Raw genomic sequence first — 20,420 nt, forward strand, 5'->3', positions numbered from 1 at the left:
ATTGGCTTGCAAACGTTTCGTCCTTAGTCTAGGAGACGTCGTCAGTGCGCAGTTGAATGAATGCTTCCTCCGTGCCTAGCTACGTTTATGTAGTTTTTGAAGAGTATCTAATATCCTGTCACGTGGTTGGCTAGTTGGTATATACATTCTGTTGCATTATTCAACTGCGCACTGACGATGTCCCCCCGACTGGGGACGAAACGTTTGCAAGCCAATTGCCATGCTCGGCTAACAGATCAACTGCCACCTGATCAACCACCAGTACACACACCCGAGCTACCCATATTTCGACAAATGTAATGGAACATATGGAATAAGTCAAACAGTGACTTATCATCTGAGGACGACTGGTGAGGGCTCCTGAGTGAAAGTCTGGACGCGGTGCAGTACAGTTGTTCCGTGGTTGTAATGGACCTGTGGAGTTTGGTCGACTTCTTCCCCTGTGCGCGCGCCCGCGCCCTTGGTCGAGTTGCATGCCTGTTTGTTGTGTGCAGCGTGAAGAGAGGGGTGTCCATTCTTTTTTGACAGTTACACACACTTGAGTACAACTTGACCTGATGTGATTGAAGGTCGTAAGCCTGCCGCGTGATGCAGATGGTAACCACGTAAACAAAATGGATGGGAAATTGCAAGTGGGACAGGATTTTGTCACATGATTTGGGCGTTTGTGACGTGTGATATAGCGAGTGTGGTTGTACAAAATAAGTTAATCGAAACTGGTTAAAAGAACAAGGGAGTGACCGCTGCAACTTCAAGGTGTCCTGCCAAGAAGATAAATCGGTGGGGTATTTCTCGGGTGATCTTTCTTCTCCTAGGAGCCTTCTTTGTTCTCCCACCGAGACACGCTCTAAACGGAACTGGGATATTTTACCTTGGAAAAAGTGCCACTTTCACTTTTTCTGTTATAGGAACACGTTAAGACATGTGGTCAGGACCACTTTAGGATTTTGGATCCTAACTGTGGTTGACTACTACTACAGAAGCGGATGCACCTAAATCATCCAGTTTGAAAGTGCAAACAATTTCGCACTTGGAAGTTACGTCAGCGACTGTTGGAAGAGACAGCCTAGATAAATAGTGCTTCGTGAACGCAGGTTGGCCTAATCGATGAATCGTATTGTGAGCCTACTAGGCTAAGTAGCGACAAGATAGTATCTAATCCAGGTATCTAAGTTCAGTTTTGCACCAAGATAGTGGAACGCTGTCATTTCTTATAAAAGTGTGATGTCATTCTGCCGACAGATTGTGGAAATTTCTAATTCATCATTGTTTGGTATTATTCTCAATTTTGCGTAACATGATATCGCTTACAAAACTACTTATCATCCAACTTGTTTTCTTTTCCACTCTCAGAGGACGCATCAAACATCTGGATGTCGTTACTCTGTTGCGTAAGATAAACCCGCCTCTTGGGTTTGGTAAACTCTGTCCACACCGCACTGCCTGCGTGGTAAGTTTCTACGTAGCTTTTCCCGCTTCATAAAGCTTCCTATTTACTCTGTGGTCCATTTTTTGAGTGCATGGAATCCTTGAAAAAATCGGACCAAACCGTTATCCATATTTGCATAAGAAGACTCGGAATGGAGATCAACGTTATGCCGAAAAGTTCCGCTGCAATATCGCTGTGAATTGGCATGGCTTGCGTATTTGCACGTGAAACCAGTGTTTTGATGTCTTTCAAAAAGCTAGTTGAGTCAATGAATGGTAGTGCGTTGGAACTGACAACCTGGTGGCAGGATGTGGATGATGTCTTGACACGCAGCAGAAAATTACCTACCCTTTTCCTGAAAGACGCCACCGATTCAGCCTTATTCTTCAGATGTTCCTATGATACAAGATGGGAGATCACTGCATGTATCACTTAGAGGCTGTATATTCCACTAAAAGTGCCCTGCACCATGCAAAAGACTCTTCGAAGATTCAACCTAAAGTTTCCTCTTTTGATAAGTGTTCTCTTCAGATGAGTCTAACCGGACTGCTACTAAGCCCACAGAGGCCTGCACCGTTCGCTTTACGCTGAGGTAGACAGGAACTTTTGTGGTGTGGTTTTGTGTGATTTGGTGGGTAAAATTACACTCGTTCAATCCACACTCCATGAAATGTGGCTTTGTATACGTCACGGGCTCCCCAAATTTCACAAACACGGTATTCTACTTTCTAGGATTAGAGCGCCACCTCAACACCTAGCTCAGTGGCTTTCCAAACTCAATGAGCCAATCAGAAGAACACTGTTCACAGGGACTGAGGGATTCTTTTGAGTCAAAATCGAAATCGAAGTCTTAATGTCTCTGATGATTCGTGCTCCTTTTTTACAAAAGTTCCTCTTTTGAAGACGATGGATATAGTCCGCACACGCGCCACTTAATTCAATATCCCCACTCATCTCCTATTCTTATCTCTATTACGCGATAAAGATGTGCAGTTCTGAGTTAACAAAAATCTCTACTGACAGTTGGATGACGTGGGGGTGGGAAGCCCTCTCGTACCATGTGTAGCTGATATCTTTATGGACCGTTTGAAGAATAGAGAATCACGTGATTCTATGCTTGCTGTGCTGATGGTACGATCGCTGTATTGGACGACAATTCGCACGCAGAAAAAATGATGGAATGTTTGAATCATCCGCACACAAACACAGGAGCACGGTTGCAAATGAAGAAACAGGGTGTTTCCACTTCTTACAGGTTCAGATGTTAAGAAACAAAGTTGAGTAACCCATCAAACCGGCATTCCACCAGGCCTTCTTGACAGGAACATGTCTTAACTCTAGAACCTTTTGTCGAATAAAGTATGCGCAAACCTTGGTACAAGCTATTTCTACCAGAGAAACTTCTCTGATAATGAGAGACCTTGAAAACGTATCAGATGTATTGTAGAATAACAGGTATCTCAGAAGATCCGCCAGAAAATACGGAAAAAAACTAGGGGACCTGAGGAAAAACATGATGGCCGTAAAAAGTTTTCTTCACATTACCGTTTAATAGTTAGCAGAATGATGCAGGAGTGCGGAGGCGATTCAGTCAAACTCTCACAAGGGAATCAACCAAAATACGGTGCATGGTAACGGAAACCAATCTAGACAAACCCACCCGACAGCGCACTGAAAATATCTCTTCGAATGGTGACGAAGTGTTTGCAAATCAATTGCCACGCTCGGCGAACAGATCAACAGCCACCTGATCAATTATCAACAAACCAGACTGTTTGGTTACCTTGTATACTTTTTCAGTGCACTTATAGTAACACGCAAGTGAGAAGAATCGAGAGGCAGGGAATTCCTGACGTTTCTCAAGGAAGTTAGCATTTAATAGCTTGAAAGTTTCGTCCAACGCAATCGCTCACCACTTTACGGATTGTGATACATGCACAGAATCAAGAGAGGGGTTTAAAATCGTAAACCGCCAGAACGACAGATACTCATCACGCTTCAGTCAGCTGGCAGTGACCTGACGCTACAAATCTAACTTGTGCAAACAGCTAGAATTTATCGTTAGCCTTGCCTTGGTAAGACCTGCATTCAAACGTGTCTATACTTTTAGTATTACTAACTAACCAGATCTATTATTTGCTCACTGTGATGATTTCACTGTGTTTGTCTGTCAAACTATCCATTCGTTATCCCACCCTAACTTTGATTCTGGGTTTACGTAAATAGCTGACCAGACACACTAAATGTCTTAATTCAATCTATCCCGTTATGATGCTTCTTTCATTCATGAAAGCCCTTTTTTGATGTGAACTGCTTTAAGACGCCTTATTTGTAGGTAAAGGCGGCTTTGTAGATATTGAATGGTAAAGTCCAAGTACACGTAGAGTGAACAAAAATACATCCCTGGAGAACCACCAACCTGTCGCTCACTCCTAATAATTTCGGAAAATATACACCCAAACCCCTCGGTGAACGATCTCAGCGTCCGACCTATTGGTGGACTCACGTGGAGATCGCTACGGACACTGACTGGTATCAAGTGATAATCCACTAGGCAGTGATGTGGCTAATCAGCTGTAGAGTTTGCGTGCGATGGAGAGTGGGCACCTGTGGTAGCTCAATCAGCAAAGTACGTCTGCGCAAAGCTAGGGGTGTACTGTTCCATTCGAACCCAAGATTTGTCTTTCCTTTCATGCCACGTCTATTGGACTTCACCTCTTAAATTCTACCAAACCTCTAGTCTTTCACAAGACTGTTACCCTTGGTTATCTGAAAACGGCTTTCCCGAGTGTCACAAGCTAGTTTGTGCAACGAACGGCTTTTTGCCGTCAGACAAACAACATGTAACATCAACCAACTTGTCGAAAACGGTTTTTTCAAATCATTCAACAAGCCTTTTCCCCCTATGTGCACATGAGGCTGAGTAGCTGCTACGGGACCTGTCCCATCTTAATTCTGTACCCTAACTGGACCAATCTATACATTTGTTGCCCATTGAAAGAGGTTCAGTTTACCTAAAGCCGAGATGACCAGGTGATCCTTTGTCATTTTTTGCAACAAATTCGTTCTAGTTTTATCTAAGTGTCATGTTGGCTGTTAATTCCTCAAATTTGATCAGTATTCATTGAATTTGGCTTCAATAAGTGACACGGTTTTGTACATGCAGCATTATGAACGTCCAGCAACTCCTCCTTAACGGTACTTGTAGTCACAGTGAGTCGTACCAATGAACCACTGAAGTATTAAACGCAGACTTCAATTTTCAGTGTTCTCTGCTTCAATTGTCGGCAGATTTTTCTATCACTATATAAGCCAAAATGCAGTGCTCTATTGATCACTCGAGCACCAAAGAAGAGCGAGTCACGCAATTGGTCAGATTTGGTTAGCACAGCATCGACGGAATACGTTTTCTGATTTACGTGTTCGATCTTTTTTCATCGTATAATCGGATTTGCCGATAACCGCTATCCTCATAACGCTCCCACACAACCGCCTGCGCAGACCATTCCTTTACACTTTGTATGCGAGTTCTGCTCAAAATTGTTGAACCATGCAATTTTCTCAAATGGTTTCCCTGTACCGTGAAGCTTGTGCATGTCTATATTGAAATATTGGTGGCTGCCGTGCGCTCATTGATCGGTGATCGGGACCAGTCTCCTCAATATGTTGCAAGTCAATTGCAAGCTCATAGAACAGATCAACAACCACCTGGTCAACTAGCGAATGTGTGTATGCAGTTTCCTCTTGATTAGTGACTTTGGAAAGTCGTGCCTTCCCAGCTAATCGTTCCGTGTGCCTAGTTGGTTGGCTGAGATTTCCTTCCGCGTTTAACTGTTTTCTGCCGCAGTAAGCTGGACTAAGAAACGTTATTGATTGGTTAGGGAGAGCAAACACGAGATATACCGGATGTTTACACAGAAATCACCAGTTATTCATCCTATTATTGTTCTCACACCATATGTACCTTGAAACTACCTAGTCGACCACACAAAATTTCGTGAAAGCGAGGAAGTCCTATACGACGAGAATTTTTCACTATTCTTTTTTATCGGAAATGTCCATCTATGACGATTCGAATCTTATGTTTTATGGTGATGTGAGATTTGTTAATATTCGTTGAAGATTTCGCCCCGTCAATGAAACCAATGTACGTTGAAAAGGCAGGAAGCCCCAGAGCCGTTTAACCGTTGTTTGGAGATCATCAACAGGGCACACCTCACGGAAATCAAAATGTCAACCGCGCGATTTTCCGACCAATAGTTGAACAGTTAACTGTTTGGCCATGAGTGGATGATCAACAGTGTGATTAGCACTCAGGACATATCACCGCTCATCCTTCAGTCGTAGAAATCACCTCATGTGGCCGCGTATTGACTGGTCCTTCGAGTGACGACTTCTCAGACGGAAGTCCCACTCACCTTGTGAGATTATTCGCCCGCTGAGCTGCTTATTGATTCATTGTGATGTGAGGATATTTACCATGAACAGTAATTCTCTGCATAGATTGGCTTCACTGGCAGGATGGAATCTCTATTCAGCCATGTGAGTTGTGCCCTTAACAAAGGTTAGTCGGCAAAGCTGCTGCGCCCTAAACTCTTTGTCGCATGATCTGAGCACACCATCCTTTGTGGCGAACAGCTTGACTGGGTTTGCCTGTGAGAAAAATTTAGCTGACCATAATTGACGATACACAACACCAATCGATATCAACAGCGCTGGGAATGTCTGGGTAACAGAGATACTATTAGCATAAGCACCTGACACGACCCTGTGTCACATTCCTATTTGACTCCGCCCAACGGTCTCGTGCCTTTATGCTAAGATGCGCGTCTTGAATGGCACATAAGAGCATGCCATCCAGATTGTTCAGATTAGGCTTCTCAGTGTGAGTGTGTGTAGTCCGGGCCTTCTATGGAGAACCCGACAGTTCAATTTCATCCGATGTACACCCATTAATATTATTGATTAACTTCCTTAAGTTATGTTAAGCGCAAGTTCAAATACAGGCATATTTAACTGTCAGCAAGGTAAGAACGATGTTCAATTAGTCATAGATGATTGCGAGACTTGTAGAAATCACATCCACAACACTCGCGTTTGAATTCTTTTTCCTGTCCTGGCACAGTTATTCCACTGAGTCCACATTAAATTGAGAAAGCACTGAACTCGAATTGCTCTGATTAGAGCTCATCTGCAATGCCTAATCTTGGTGATACCGTACCTCCGACAGGCACACCGGACGCGGCTGAATTATTGCGTCTGAACAGGTGATCGTTTTCACAAATGGACTATGATCAGTTTGTTCAACGACTCAAGAGATGACCCAGCGACTGTTCTGGTTGTGTCAGTTGGTAAGCCGGGCTTGAGTCAGGTAGTGCCTCGGTCGCTTGAAAGCTGTGGGAAATTTTTTTACTTAGCCATAGATGTTGGCGTGATTTTTAGACGGATGGTTCAGCCGACCGACACAACCTATTGAGACCTGACAATTCAGAGGCCCACCGTGTGCGCTGTCATAGTAGTGGTAAACTGCTCGCCTCACATGTCAGGTATCCGGAGTTCAAACCCCGGCACGTCCAAAGATACGCACTGCTGATGAGCTCTAATGAGAGTGAAACTTGGGTCTAGTGCTTCTCACTAGACTCACCAGGAAAATTGCACAAGGGCGGGTGGTGACCGTTCAAACAAGAGTTATGTGAACGTGAAAACGAATTGACTAGATTGATCTACTGGATGACTCAACAAAAGAGACGGATCGACGTCGATCCCTTCTAAGAGTCGGCCTCCACTGCAATCGGTCTTGCCATAGTGAGCAACTCCAACTAACGAACCCAGAACAGATGATTGATAGAGGTGCTAGGTAGTTGTCATGCCGAATGTAATACTTTCTTGTGATGTGTGGTTCTCTGCCTGTCTTATTTTACACTACCGGTGATAACATAGGAGTTATACGTTTGGAATCCAATAAAAAATCTATCTCTAATTGGGTTTTTTGCAGCTGTCTACGAATATTTCGTGAAATTACTTATTTTATTCTTTACAGACTCTAGTGCGCATGAATATGCCACTAAACAGCGATGGTACCGTTATGTTCAACGCCACTCTGTTCGCCCTGGTTCGTACAAATCTGAAAATTAAAACTGAAGGTAATATCTCCTTCCCTTTTGTAGAACCGCCTGAAGTGTGAAGTGTTTATTGTCGACAAGGAGAAAACGCAATCACATTTCTATATTGGGTTAGTGTGACTCACTTTTACGTGAGCGTAGCCTACTTCCAAAGTCTGATGACCTCCAAAATGTGTTTGGCTGTTAGATCGTCTTCAGTACACTCGACGCCCAGACCCATACACATCAGAATGTGATAATGATAAAAATACTCATTCAGCTTTAATACCATTTCAATTTCTAGCTACCATGCCACCCGAAGAGAGCACAAGAGCCGAGGTACTGCCAGGTTGCCCAGGCCCAAACAGGAGTGGTCGGGATGCAGAGGCTGAGTTCGAACCACGGCCTTAGCCACTGAACTACCTCGAGCTGACATATCAAGGGTGCGGGTATCAGATTACCTACTCACATCCTTTTGACCGCCGACACCAAATATATTTCAATAGTTTCCAATCCTCAATGCACCTTAACCATTCGTACAATATCACATGAAGTTTGGTTCGGAGCTTTCGTTTGCAAACCTTTATATTTCTTGTTTGATGCCCACCTGTTTTGATGCTCGAAACCCGATATACGTTGCTGGAATCGTCCTCTTAAATAGTATGGTGAAGTGTGAAAAAACATAGCGAAGACTACATTGCTCTGCTGAAGACTCAACCGCAGAAACCATACGTTCGACTGTTTGGCGCGTGAGGGTTATTAACGCAAGACGAACGATGCTTTTTTAATATCATCAGTTTAATGATTACCTATTACTACCGCTGTTGGTCCGGTACCCTTTATGTACGCAAGGGTCATCATTTCAATCTTTGCTCCAGCTCCTTACTGTTTTATTCTCACTGATCCACTCCGAAGCCACCGGCTTCGCTAGGATTGCTTACACAATATCTTACGCATGTAGTTCGTTGGTTGCCACAGTGTCTTTTGCAAAGACTATATCATGTTGGCGACACAAACTAATATGCGAGATTCCCGTCGGGCTGCCTGAAAACAAGGAAACGTGGACCTTTCTACTGCGTCCTCACTTGACAGATAGCTAACTTCACCCAACTTTAGGGGGACCTTCTTGTCAGAACTGGACAGGAATGTGTTCTTATTGGATGGTTGAGCTTTTCGATGAGCAACGATTTTAGCCACGAAGTGTCGACAGCTTCTCGTTAAAAGTGCATGGTCAGTGTCAGGCAACCAAACGCGACGTCTGGTTGGTGCACAAAACTAGCGTGAATATCCACTATTTGACATTCGTGTGGAGTTCCCCACTGTAACGTTGACGACTCCCGCGGTACCATACGTGCACTGACCTTTGCGACCCATTATTTTACCCTTTGTTTTGTCCTTCATCTGATTACTCGGTGCTCTACCGTCATTGTTCTCGTCCGAATCCTCCGGTCTTCGTGTCTAATATGATTCGGCAATCATCAATCAGGTGCTGCGTTCCATTGAATAGTCGATTAGCCGCTTCAGGCGGCTGTCTATTGGTTACCCTCTCCCCCGTCCCCACCCACTTCGTTATTCCGCCCGTATATTTATTGATGTCCACCGGTTTCACGCCTCCGCACCCACCATTCACCTTGCCGCAAAAGTCAACCCGTTCGACATTGGCATACTGACGTGCATGTGTGTCGTTGACCTTCTCACCCACACATGTTCACACCTTACCGGTTAGGCACGCTGGGAGTTGTAGTGTGATCCCATGTGATCCCACCGCCAATCAGAATCACCAAACTGGTCGCAGGGGCGACGACCGCAACCCACACCGAACCAGCATTCCTCTCACCGTTGTCTGGTGTGCCGACTTTGATGCAAGCGGTTGCAGCCCCTCACTTAAAAGCCACTGAGAAGGCGAAATACACCTATTTGCACACCAATTCGGTCGCAGCCAGGACTAAACTGAACTCTAGCGGAATCTCTTGTTTATGCTGTTCTTCAACTAAATACACTGCACGAGGGCCGCCTCATATTTCATATGGTATGATACTCGAGATATCGCAATACGCTGTATAGACAGAGTGCCCTACTAATACGGTTGCTGAAAACTTCGACAGCCCACGACCGTTTTGGCCTATCTTAGGCGCACTTCCCGAGTTCCCGTCAACCTTGCGTTCTACTTGAACCCCAGTTGCACAAAATTCGACGGATACACTCATCTACCTACCGAATCGGGTTCGACTTACTCGGAAAATTCACTAAGAATCCAGCTTAGTCTCTCCTTCATGATGTTCTTCTCCAGCTGAATGTACTGCACCTCGCCACCTCATATCTCAGTTAGAACTTAAGGTTAAACTTCGCCTACCTGATGACCTCCTCAAGAAGGGCGGAACTGGTCATGGGCTTCCGAAGAGTGTTTACCAACCTTATGGGTAGTTTCCTTTGGGAAAGTTCACTTGAAAGACGTTTGTCCAAACAGTTTGTCGCTCACTGGAAGGTAGACAAGCCAAAACGCTGGTTCGGTATGTTCTGTGGGCTATTCGTTTTTAGTGCCTTCTTCACCTTCTCGCTCTGCAGACGCTACTTATTCGGTAGAAATGACACGCCATTTTTGTCGACGTAACTAGTGTCAAATAGGAATTGTCTTAAGAGGAGATTACAATCTAGGTTAGGTCTGCTGTCGCTGTGACAAGAGTTTACTGCGCGGTCACTCAGTAATCTCAAATTCGCTGTTTGTCTGTGAAAAGTTTTGAATGCCTATTTGTGCTTTAGACTTTCCTGAGTGGACAGTGTGCTGCCTTGTGTTTTTTCTCTCTTTGGGCAAGAAAATTAAGGCTGAAACGTTACATTCTTCTCTGAGAGATTTTCGCTCTCCAGAGATGCTAGTTTGGGGCGGTTTAGTTTATACTCTTCTCAGTATCATGGGACGGTTTACGTGGTTACATCCTTTGCCGTATCCTTTGTGATGTGATGTACAAAACGGATATCTATATATGGATATGCCACACTATTATGGTGCTTTAACGCGCTGAGTGATTGTAGCTACTCACAGATAACTGCTTTTGCGTGTCTACAAACACTGTACGTACCAACAAGGACCATAGGATCATTTACGCCATCCCTGAAAAGGCTCAAGTAATCCCACAACGCTGGTAAGAGGCAGATTCCCACTGGGTTGTCATCTATGTTGATCTCTTTCAGCGGGTCGGAAGGTGCAGGCTCAAAACTGTGTAATTTTGTTCGATTAACTAGCACACTAATTCACTAGGGTGAGAAAAGTTGCTAATCGTGCCTGAATTTTCTCAATGAAGTGGATTTTGCTTGGGGTAACCCAAATAATCCATTTTCTTTCTGCATGTTCTGTTTTTGGACCCACGACCGTGAATGCGCTCCCCTTAAGAATTTTCCTTTCATAGGGGATTGCTGCATTGGCCAAAAACCAAATAAGCGATAGAACTCACGAACTCGGCCTTCAATACCCACCTTTCTCCAACTGTATGTTACTGCTCATTTTAGGTGCACCGATTGACCAGTTGAATGAAGAACTGCGTACTGTGATCAAGAAGATTTGGAAACGTACAAGTCCCAAACTTTTGGATCAGGTTGTTCCTCCTGCAGGTGGTAAGTTGTGCGCAGACGAAAGAATTTAGTTACCATTTGCAACACACATTTGTTCAGCATTCGTTACTGAGCTGCGCTAATCAGACTCGTGTGGATTTTCGATGCGCCTAGAAATTGCATCATTTGCGTATAACGGGTAAGCATTCTGTACTTACTTATAACCTGTGGGTGACAGTGCTCTTGAGGCCTATCCTCATAGGATAAAACCACCGAACAAGGGCCTTAGGCTTTGAAACTCGGGGCAACCTGTTCTTCTCCTAGTTGCCTGCTCGCATACCGTCATCATCTTTGTGAGCAATACCCCTATGAGAACATTGACGCCCAATTGCATTGCGGCCATGTGATGTAGTGAATCAGGCATAACGGAAAAGTGAAGGTGTCCAATGCTGCCCTACGACAGACACCCGAACTGTTTAGGTTTTCAAACGTTCACCCAGACAGTCGGGTTAGAAGTGGACAGCATGAATGCCGTCGACATAGGTAGAATGCCATATATTGTAGCATATGCCTCCGAGGACAGGGCTGTTCGTGCAAACCCCGTTCCAAAAGGCGAAGAGCGCCAGATGTGTATATAGCTATCATAAGCTGCCGTGCATGAAAACTTAAACGATGCAGCTACTCACCATTGTCAGAACGTATTCTTGCATGTGCCACTTAACCACTAAAGTTCCTTGTTTAACTTAACTGGCCACATGTGGTTAGTCGTGACTGCACCTTTAACACACCAAATTCAATGAATATGTATTCAAAAGACTCATTGATCTCGAACTAATGACCTCTCGGCAGAATCCATTCAGATGACGGATACGTGCAACTTGTTGTCTCTGACTCAGCTGGATGTCAGGTTCAACGCGTCTTCTGAGTGGTATTTACCTAGAATTGTCATCAATGAAGCATCTGGTCAGCACTTACGAACTGACGGTCAGACGATCAAAGTTCAGTCACCGAATGATCATTTGGATCAAGCGAGTTTCAACTATCAAGTTGTCGGTTGCACCGATAGTTTTTCAAGCTGTGCGAGGCGTTTCCTGACTGGCTCCCGCGTTAAACACTCGTCTACGAATCAGCATCTGGCATATTCTGCTGCTATATCCGACCCAGTGCTCTGGTGAGCAACATCGGTCTCTTGGGTTTCGAGTGAAATTTTTGGTAGGATGTTTCGGATATTCCTCCCAGTTTAGTCGTTCGCGCTGGTCGATGAGAATGGATCACGTGACAGTGGAGGAATTTGGGTAAATATGAAGTTCGAAAGCTCAGAGTTGCCTTCAATCACATGCATATTCCAGGAAGATTATATTGATGCACACCTTGAAGAAGCTCCGAAGTGGCTTTGAAGAAGAAAGAAGACGCTTTAGGAAGATATATACAATGTATTCCCTTGTAAGGACTTTTTCCTTTTGACAAGTCCAAAGCGAAGACGGCTGTCTTCAATAATGCTTGCAACGGAACGAGGCTAATGGAGTGTTACCAACCAAAGCCAAGAATGCCACAATGTATACAAAGGTTCTCACTCACGTCATACCTTTCTATCATAGTTTTCACCCAAGTTGATCTCATTGTAAACTTCCCACGCAGCTCCGCCTTTGCTGGCCGTTTCAGCAATTAAATTATCAGCCAGTGTTCGTATTTTTTATCGAATTCCCTAATTTTTTCGCCATTGTTCATCCACCGTTCCGTTCAATTCACGTTCCAGTGTACCACGAGTCTTACGCTCTCAACTGGCGTCCTTTTCTCCGCACGTTTGGACCCGCTCTCTTTCTCTTCCCAAACACTTTTGAACACTGTTGTGTTGGTTTTTGAACCGCATGGTAGCAATCGAGGTCGTCTTCTCCCTCTGCAAAAGATTAAATTTCTTTTCCTAGTTTCGTTGTGTAGCTAAAACGCCTAAGTGTCGTAGCTACGGTGCTCTGGGTAGTCTGTTCCTTTCTAACCGTCGCTTAGATAACAACTGACCGACAAACTGTCGTTGTGTGGGTGATTTGTTTTGATTTCCGTTCGAACCCGCTTGACCGAGGCAAACGGTACGAGTGGGTCATTGATCGAATTTCATTGAATGTGGTGAAATGCTTAACTCAATTTTGACCTATCTGAATCGTGATAAGATAGTTATTCGCATAAATGGTCGGTCTTCTCATCTGGTGGCTGTTGCATTGAATGCCAGGATTGACTGGCTCGCCTCGAGTTTGATCAGAAGATGGGAAATTTTGCAATAAAATCCCATGGAACTCCGTTGCATAACCATGGCCTACAATCCTCGCTTCTTGTGGAATTTTCACATTCTCCAGTGTTTTTCCCTTTGGATAGCCTTCCACGTCATAGCTCTACAAAGTTTTTTTGCACTCAGGGACAGCCATTGATTGTCTTATTAGACAATTACATTTATAAATAGACCATAAGGCACGGACTACAGGGGTTCACTTTAATTGGCTAAATAGAAGAGCGATGGACAGCCAATGGAGACCGTCAGTCCTACTTGAAGCGAGTTTCTTGGTTGGCTAAGGAGGGTGTCTCCAAGGCCAGAGAACGTTTCATCCATCCCTTTAAGTCGCCCTTCCACTAGGGATAAGTGCACTCATAAAAGAAGACTACGTGCCCAGAAAATTAGGATGGTACTCAGAATAGTACGTCGTTTGTTGATCTAGGAAGACAAATCTGCATACGATCAAGGAGTTGAAACGGAACTAGCTTGTTTGGAGTTTATTTAGACTCGCTCACCAGGTCGTCCCGTTTGATAAGGATACGTCATGCGTTCAGACAGTGAGTTTGTGCTATCGAAGAGTGGCTTTAGTCACTCGGATTAGAAACATCTTTAGGTAAGCATATCGCCCCCAATTTGATTACATCACTTCTACGCACGGCCTGAAATGCAACAGCTTGGCGCCAAAACCCCATCCCAGACCGACGAAGGTTGCGAGTAGTACCCATTTTCAAGTTTCGACGTCAGCTGGTTTTGGTTTTCCTGATGGGATACAATTAGTTGAATGTATTACTCGTCTAGAGTTCATATGTTTAGAGTTTACTGGTATTCAGTGGACGGGGTCCTGTCTTTGTCCAGCGAGGGCTGTAGGACAGCTCAATATAAAAACGTTGTCTTCCAACGGGCTTAACGGTCCGGTTCATTCTCACTTCCACTCTTGACCAATATGTTAAACTCTCACCGTAGGGCCTACGAAACTAACACGATAGGAGTGTAGTATGTTCCTCCAGCCTTCCTCAGTTCACGCACGTTTTTTATCCTCAGCGTAGTGGAGCGTTTTCACTTTGAATGTCTAACTGGAATCCGTAAATGTACTCTGATCACTAATGACTATGAGATTGCTACCAAGTCTGTTACAATGACCAGTACCAAGTTTATCCCTTGGGTTTTTTGTTTTTCTTCATATTGGCCCGCTTCATACAACAGGCCATTAATTTTTTACGACTACTCACAGCTTGATTTATGAGTAATATGCTGTGCAGAAAAAATGTCCCACAGAATTTCATTGCCCTTCTTAAATGTCATCATCCACTACTGGTTCATGTGCTGTATGGGTATACCATTGTGGATGAATACTTCTCTCACTACCACCCCATCGGTTGGCAACAAGCGCAGCTCAAAGTCCAACCGGTTTTGCTTTATTCACTGAGCATGGGAATTGAACTACAAAGATGTCGTCATTACTTGAGTAGACGTCTCCAGTACTCTGTCGGATGGGCACTTCCTCGTCTTCTGCTTACCTTTGAAGTATATCTAATGAGTGGTTGGTTTGTCGAGAATGGGATTTCACGTAACTTTACTGGATCGTTTGTTGCACCATGTCCTATTCTCTGCACCTGATTGGTATGGCTTTGTTTCAGCGAGTCTCCTCTATGCTGTTTGGTCCATTTGCTCTCGTTCTTGTCTGTATCCCACTGGTCAACTGAACATCCATTCTTTGCAGTTTTCCTCTCTAGGTTGATTAGTCGGGATCTGATTTTTTTGTCCTTGACTCACGCAGTTGCTCTGTTCGGTCTTCAGATTTACTCACCCTTGTTCTGTTTGGTTGTGAATTCCCATCGAATTGGCTTATCCACTGAATATTCTTAGTCAATTCTGCTGATTTCTTATTTGATTTCTCGGAAAACCATGAGCGTGATTGCTCCGAATTTTAAGAGACTGCGCGGTTGGGTGGATTTCAATGCATCTGTTCGAGAATTTCTCCTTGAAGCACCATACCACTTGCTTGCACCGTTTGTCCCAGATATTCGATCTGAGTGGTGGTAATCCATCCGAAGTCGTATTCGGTTCTTTTTTTCGACTGTTGTTATATCCTGTTCGGTTTCCCACAGGGTTCGTATATCCGCCGTTTATTAATTCTTCAGGGCCAGGTTGACTGAATCTACGTTGACAGGCTCATCGGTTGATTTCTTCCTCGAGTACCGCACTCCAGCGGACTTCCTTTTGAAATCCAGTGACCCAGCTTGACGAACAATGCTGCAAAGCCTTTTTTACCTGTTTCGTGTCTGCGAAATACTCATCGGAGATTTCTTCTATAATCTTGTGCTTTTCCAAGAGTGAAATTTTGTTTACCCGTCCTTTTATACAACGATAATAAACTAAAGTACCGTATTTCACAGGCAATATTCTACAGCTTCGGAATTTTTCGGTAGGGCAGACAAGTACCAAAAACGTTCAGAAACCGATAATTAGGTGTCTACTCAATACGGCTTCCAACCTTATGTACTGATTATAAACCAAATAACCGCAACCCAGAACTGCACGACAGAAGTTTTGGGTTGCGTATATTCTGCCTCTTTCCTCATTCTCTTCCTCCTATTACGAGCGGAGCATGCGGCAGAACCACGCATGTGTTTTGGTGATCTAGTCACCGAACTAACCGATTGCATGGCTCTACGGTAGCAGCCTTCAACCCAACTTTTCGTCTAGTATTTCCCTTTTTTCATCCCACTTCTTCCGGGACACAGGTGACTGGCCAGTAGTGAATAATTTTCACTAGTACTGCATGTATTGTCCAAACTTTGTACTGTCTTGGAGCGAGACCATTAGTAGTTAAAAATGTGCAATTTCCAATCAGTTGTCTGCACACTGATGTCTGCACTCTGTTCCTGCTGGTCGTAGGAAACGATGATGTGACTGTGGGGAAGTTCTACGCAACATTTCTCATTCAAGAATGGTTTCGTCGTTGGAAGCAAAAGAAGGCTGAGGAACAAAAGGCACTGCTTCACGGGCAGGTGAGGCCGTTTTTTAATATTGTGTCGTCCGGTCTGTCTCCTAAGGCACCTGTAGTCATCTGTTAGATAACTGTGGTCATCTTTCCACAATTCCTTTGCTCATAACTGTACTGATCAATAGCCGTTGCCAAATCCACTCCAATATATGTTTTAAGGGCCACTGATTTTTTTGGAAAAAGTCAGCCGTTTAGCCTGGTTATTCAGAACCATGCACAGTGGACGTGGCCGAAAATTTTTGCAGAAAAAAAGGAAAAAACAAAAAAATTATCGTTTAAATGTGTTTCTTGCGAACAAGATGTTGGCACCCTTGGTATGTTTATCTAGTTTCCCATGTGATGAATCCGGAAATCCATTTTCTCTTCTAATCTCATCCTTGCTTAGTTGACGTGAACGGTGGTTGGATGCCGTAGAGAAGGCTTTGTTTGATGATACCTCTCTTCCAACTCCATTCAACCACTGCACGAGCTACAATCAAAGCATATACTCCAAATCAAAACCAAGGACGTTCCTGGCATAAAATGAGAATTCTCGTTCGAACACAATTCAGTGAATAGACCCCGAGATCCATGGTGAAATCGAAAGAGGGGTCATCATGGTGCATGAAACTAAGTTTGAGTGATCTCTCACAAAGGCTTAGCATAATCCGCTTTTGAAATGAAGTCTACTACTAAGCATATTTGAGCGCCATGTTGCATCTAGCGAGCTCCAAGGCACCCCAACAAGGCGCTGTATGCCTTTCTCCATTAGGGATTTTGATTTGTACGCACTGTATGTGAAAAGAGTTTTTGATGTTGCACCCTTCAATCCAGCTGTCTGTTCAGTCCCAGTCCTGAAACAATGCTCACCTCTGTTCGAAAAATTCAAAAGGCATCTAGACTATACTTGTCAGGAAAGCGGTCCTTACCGATTCGAGCCCCAAAGAATGAACATTTTTTGACAGTATTAGCTTCCTAACTGTGAGTTTTTTAATTACCATTCTGATCGTGAGCGTGGTAGTGACTGGCCACTGTGTGATTGGTTCGCAGGCAAGTTTTCGAACAAGATGGGAGGAGTTAGGGCAGTGGCCTAAGGGTATGCAATTAGATTCTGAGAGCGGTGGAACCTCTAAAGAAAGGCACAAATCACCAGGCGAAGCTGTCGAATATTCCATACTTCGCAGTGTCCAATACAAACAAAGGAAGAAAAAAACAGATTTTTTGTTGGGTGATTATTTTTTTTCGTATAATTAGATCCAATCACTCGTTCGATTGTCGAATAAAAAAGAATATCAAGTTGTCCATCTGTCCTGCCCTTCTGGTGATTGGTTGTCCTGACGCTCGGAATAAACAAGATGATTAAGATACTATATGGCCGCCCAGGTTCAAGCAAGAGCGACAGAAAACCCAAGATAGGGTTTGAACCACAAACACAGCTTACTTACCAGAGCCATCTCGAGCTCAGGTCACTGAACGCCCATCATCAGTGCATAACATATCTACTTATTGGTTCAAATGTTATCTGATTCATTCCGATCTTTCTCTTGTTCATTGGTTTACAGGGCAAGCGTCATTCCATCATGCCTTTCAAAGTAAGTTAACTGCGAGAGTCCGTAAATTGCACTTAAGTGATCTATCCTGTTGTAATCATTCACCGTCAATGTCAGTACCTCATCACTTCTGATATCGAATTGTTATCCGCAACAGACCCTCGAGATATTTTCGGAGATGATGTTTTGTTTTGTTCTCGCCACCTCAGTCTGGAATTTCACAATACAGATATGCTGTCATAGCTCCTTTTACATTTTTGAACCGCTGTTAGCCTAACTGTCGACAGTCTGCTGCAAGTCGATAAACAAAGAAGGAACTTCGAGATGCATGCAACATTCATAGGCAGAGTTCACTGAAGCACTGTTTTTCTTTCCAACATCCCCACAACGATGTCGAGTTGGGTTCATCTTGATTACCTTCGTCCATTGCCTGATGCCCTTTCCACAGTCATATGGAAAATTGAACTTACGAACATGTTCTGACATGCCTTTTCCGATTTCAGAGACTACTTCAATTGCCATCAACCCGGTCTAAGTGTACTGAGGAAACAAGCGTATTGGTTTTGTCTTTCGTTTCTTGTTTAGATGTGTCTTATTTCATGCTGTACAATGTATAACCGACTGGCCTATTTTCCGTCCTACTTGTGTGATTATTTCTTTTAGACCAGGAGCTCCGCAATCAACCTCTGGTTTCCCAGTGGATTTGCTTCATGTCGGGCGTAGTCTACTTGTAGGGGTTTTAGGTGGGATGAAATCATTTGAAGCAAACTAAAAATAACCTCCAGAATGTCACAGACGTTAAGGAGTTTCTATGTTTGGTATCAGAATCCATCGCCTTGATTTTCTACGATACGTAAGCAGCTTGCTTGAAAAGGAAAAAGCATTTCTCCTCTCATCCGGGCCTTTCTGGAAGAGGTCGTTCCTCGATGAACCAGTGAAAGTTAAATTACCTGGACTACGTTACATATTTATAGTGCTATCGAAAATCGGATTAACAAACTAAAAAACAAGAAACTCATTGAAGTCAGATCAACAGAAATCACACAATTTCAAGGACAAGGATCACTCCATCACCTACCAGGATGCGATAGCGCGGGAGGCCAAGCTCAAAGATCACGTGGTGATCGGTCAATTAGGACAGGTTACAGACCAACCAATGGCACAGCCACCGACCCATCGTTACTCTCCACAGCGCACTGATGATGTCACCTCGATTGGTGTTGAAACGTTTGCAATCGAATTGCCCAGCTCAGTGAACAAACCAACAACCATCTATGCTACCTGAGCTACAAACCTTCTCCCCTATGGCAGACCAATCAATGGAACTCCCTGATCGAACACGCAATGGTGTGCTTGCCAAGCTCGGCGAACAGATCAACTACCCTCTGATCAACGCCCGGTAAACACCCGAGCGACCTATATTTCGATATGTTGACCAATGCAAGTTACTCACAGCTGATTGACCACTGGTGGCTCTTTGGCAGTTTTTAAACAACTAATGAATGGTCCCAGGGCTTCACGAGGTGCGCACCTCTGATGGTTCCCGACAGGGATGAGACACTTGTATAGTGCCTATAGGCTTCCTGGCAGATCGAATTCTGGGCAACTCAGCTGCGCCGTTTCTTTGTTGGTCTGTTCATCGAGCTTGGCAATTCAATGGCAAAGCTTTTCTTACCCGTTGAGAAGACACAATCAGTGCGGTCTTTTTGACGCCTCGAATGATGGTGAAACGCGGGCATCTGATTTGCCAATCTTAATGAACAAATCAACAACCATAGACGATCGATTTCACTTCACTAACAGAAGTGATTTTTATAATAATTGGAGAAGTACAATGAATCTTTGGATAAATTTTTTTGGAATCGCATATTCGCCTGATTACCCTGTTACCTTGTTTGAGGTCTCGCAAGGCCATATGTGATCCAGTGTTTATTCGATGGCTCCCTAGGACAGAATACCTCTGTTTGACGAGCGAGATTGCGAGTCAAGAGTATCTTCCTTCGGCAGGTGATTTCTGGCTTTGGGACTGCCTTCCACGTCCGGAATGAAGCACATTCTAAGCGACTGGAATTCATCATATTTCTGACACGATGAGGCCTTAAGACGTCGTAAGATGACTACACATTTGAAAATGCAGACAAAATGGATCCAAAACGTTAGGTTTATACTATGAACGATAAGCTTCATTGATCTGTGGTTGCCCTTCTGAAATTTGACAGTCAGAGCCTTCATAGCATTGTTCTGGAATAGTCCGATATCCTACCTGCAAGAGAAGGAATTGCCACCGAATGTTTAAAAGTGTTGTAAAAAGGCGTCTGCCTGAATCTTGATGGAAACACGCCTATGGACCTTCACATTTTGTATAAACGTCACGGTGTCTTCAAAAATGTCAGCTTTGTTGGCGATCCGGCTACCAAGCTCGCTGAACGGAACAACCAAGAAATGAGCCCGAGCTATCTATATTCCGCAACATCGGGATATACTACTCTCGATGATTATCTTGTTGCCACACACATATATATATATATATATATATCGGCGGTTT

At 44.0% G+C, this 20,420-nt stretch overlaps 1 protein-coding gene across 1 annotated transcript in view; it reads left to right on the top strand.

Annotated features, from left to right (window-relative positions):
• T265_01820 (hypothetical protein) overlaps positions 1-20,420 on the top strand; it is a gene marked incomplete at both ends in the record, with an annotated part of 79,476 nt that overhangs the window by 39,529 nt on the left and 19,527 nt on the right. Inside the window, 5 exons of the mRNA XM_009165930.1 lie at positions 1,354-1,450; positions 7,470-7,572; positions 11,035-11,139; positions 16,238-16,350; positions 17,888-17,917. Of these exons, the coding sequence (XP_009164194.1) occupies positions 1,354-1,450; positions 7,470-7,572; positions 11,035-11,139; positions 16,238-16,350; positions 17,888-17,917 (448 nt within the window). The remainder of the gene's footprint in view (positions 1-1,353; positions 1,451-7,469; positions 7,573-11,034; positions 11,140-16,237; positions 16,351-17,887; positions 17,918-20,420) is intronic.

Source organism: Opisthorchis viverrini (genome assembly GCF_000715545.1).
Source record: "Opisthorchis viverrini unplaced genomic scaffold opera_v5_20, whole genome shotgun sequence".
NCBI classification, from domain to species: Eukaryota; Metazoa; Platyhelminthes; class Trematoda; order Opisthorchiida; family Opisthorchiidae; genus Opisthorchis; species Opisthorchis viverrini.